At 49.5% G+C, this 1466-nt stretch overlaps 1 protein-coding gene across 1 annotated transcript; it reads left to right on the forward strand.

Moving 5' to 3' along the window:
• Positions 1–68: 68 nt before the first annotated feature.
• FIBRA_08983 (uncharacterized protein) lies at positions 69–373 on the forward strand (the record flags this gene model as incomplete). The annotated part of the gene is made up of 2 exons (XM_012330589.1): positions 69–77; positions 113–373. The coding sequence occupies 2 exons, from the start codon at positions 69–71 to the stop codon at positions 371–373; spliced, it is 270 nt and encodes an 89-aa protein (XP_012185979.1).
• Positions 374–1466: the final 1093 nt, after the last annotated feature.

Raw genomic sequence — 1466 nt, forward strand, 5'->3', positions numbered from 1 at the left:
GCATAACTGCTGCGCGCTCCAACTCTCCTGTGGCTGCCGTCACCTTTTCCAACCAGGTAAACGATTTGATGCTACGCGTGATGTAGCGTTGAGACCGAGCATTTGCGTACAGATCAGGGTCTACTACGTCGCTACCAACAATGTCCTGGTCGAATTAGCTTGGAACGGCACGAAGTGGGTTAACGGATATCCCTTCCCTGCGTCCGATTACACAGTTGCCGATGGGAGCAACTTGTTGTATGCCAGAGTCAACAGCAACACTGGCTCGACTACTGACATCCATGTCGGATTCCAGCAGCAGGGCTCTGCGGCCATCGTGGAGGCACACCATGTCGGCCCGGCGAAGGAGTGGGTTTTGGAAACGCTGCAGTGAAATATGCGATCGAGTCGAAGTTCTCAGATTAAGATGGCGATCATTGAAAATCCTGTAATTGACTTGCAGTATGTCTATCCGAATGCTTGTTTGTACTATTTGTCTTCCCTAAGATTGAAACTTGTATGGGAATGTGACTTCTGCTATTGCTATGCTCGTTTTCAATCTTGTCTGAAAGGGCCTTGGGGCTCAACTAACGGCACTTTAATCCCGGTAATAGCCACCGCCGGAGGCTTTTGGTGCGAAGACCCAGAGCAAGTGCGGCGCTTGTGAAGATGTACGATTTCACGCTTAGGATGACGAACAAGACATCTGATTGTGGCAAGTGGAATAATATATGTATCGTGATTCGGCAAAGATTTAACACGTATCTGGATAACTGTGTATGGTGGCTATGCGACAGACTAATTATCTATCCGCGGCGTTTTCTAGCTCTTGCCATTTGTTTCATGACTTGTCGGTTTCATTGGAGGGAGGTAAAATAGCATCGCAGAGCAGGAAATCTAGCGTGCAGGCTATGTCGAAGTAACTCTGCATTTGGGCCAGCGTAAGTAGTACGAATTTTGTATAGATGGCTGATGCTCGCGCCCCCCTTGCGGATGCGGACCGACATAAACCAACCTTATTCAGAAACTTGAGGGCATAAGGCGGAAGAAATCAAACATAAAAATTTTCAGGTCCTGGTGGCCTCCCTATCAAAGATTGGAAATATGTGTTCGATCTAGACAGCTGGCTTTACGCGCTACAACACTGCGCACTCACTTGTTGACTGTAGACTCGAGTTTTCGGTGGCATCTGTCCACTGTGAAAGAAGCAGGCTCGTCAGCAATGCGGAAGCCGGGGAATTCCGCATGATGGAAGCCGCAAAGCTCATGATACAGCCAATTGGGGCTTACATGCACCGCCACTGCTTTGAAGGCCACGTTGTACTGCAGCATGAAGGTATTTCTCGAGTGAGGGGAAACACAGCTCGGCGATCGAGCTGTTCTGCGTCACAACGGGCCATCTTACCTGATGACTTCAAATCAACTCGCCTGCTTCGACACTTTGTTGCGCTCGGTCCGCCGACGTCCGAGTGTAGTCCAATCCGCGT

This window comes from Fibroporia radiculosa, assembly GCF_000313525.1.
Source record: "Fibroporia radiculosa TFFH 294 genomic supercontigs, scaffold5557, whole genome shotgun sequence".
Taxonomy (NCBI): Eukaryota; Fungi; Basidiomycota; class Agaricomycetes; order Polyporales; family Fibroporiaceae; genus Fibroporia; species Fibroporia radiculosa.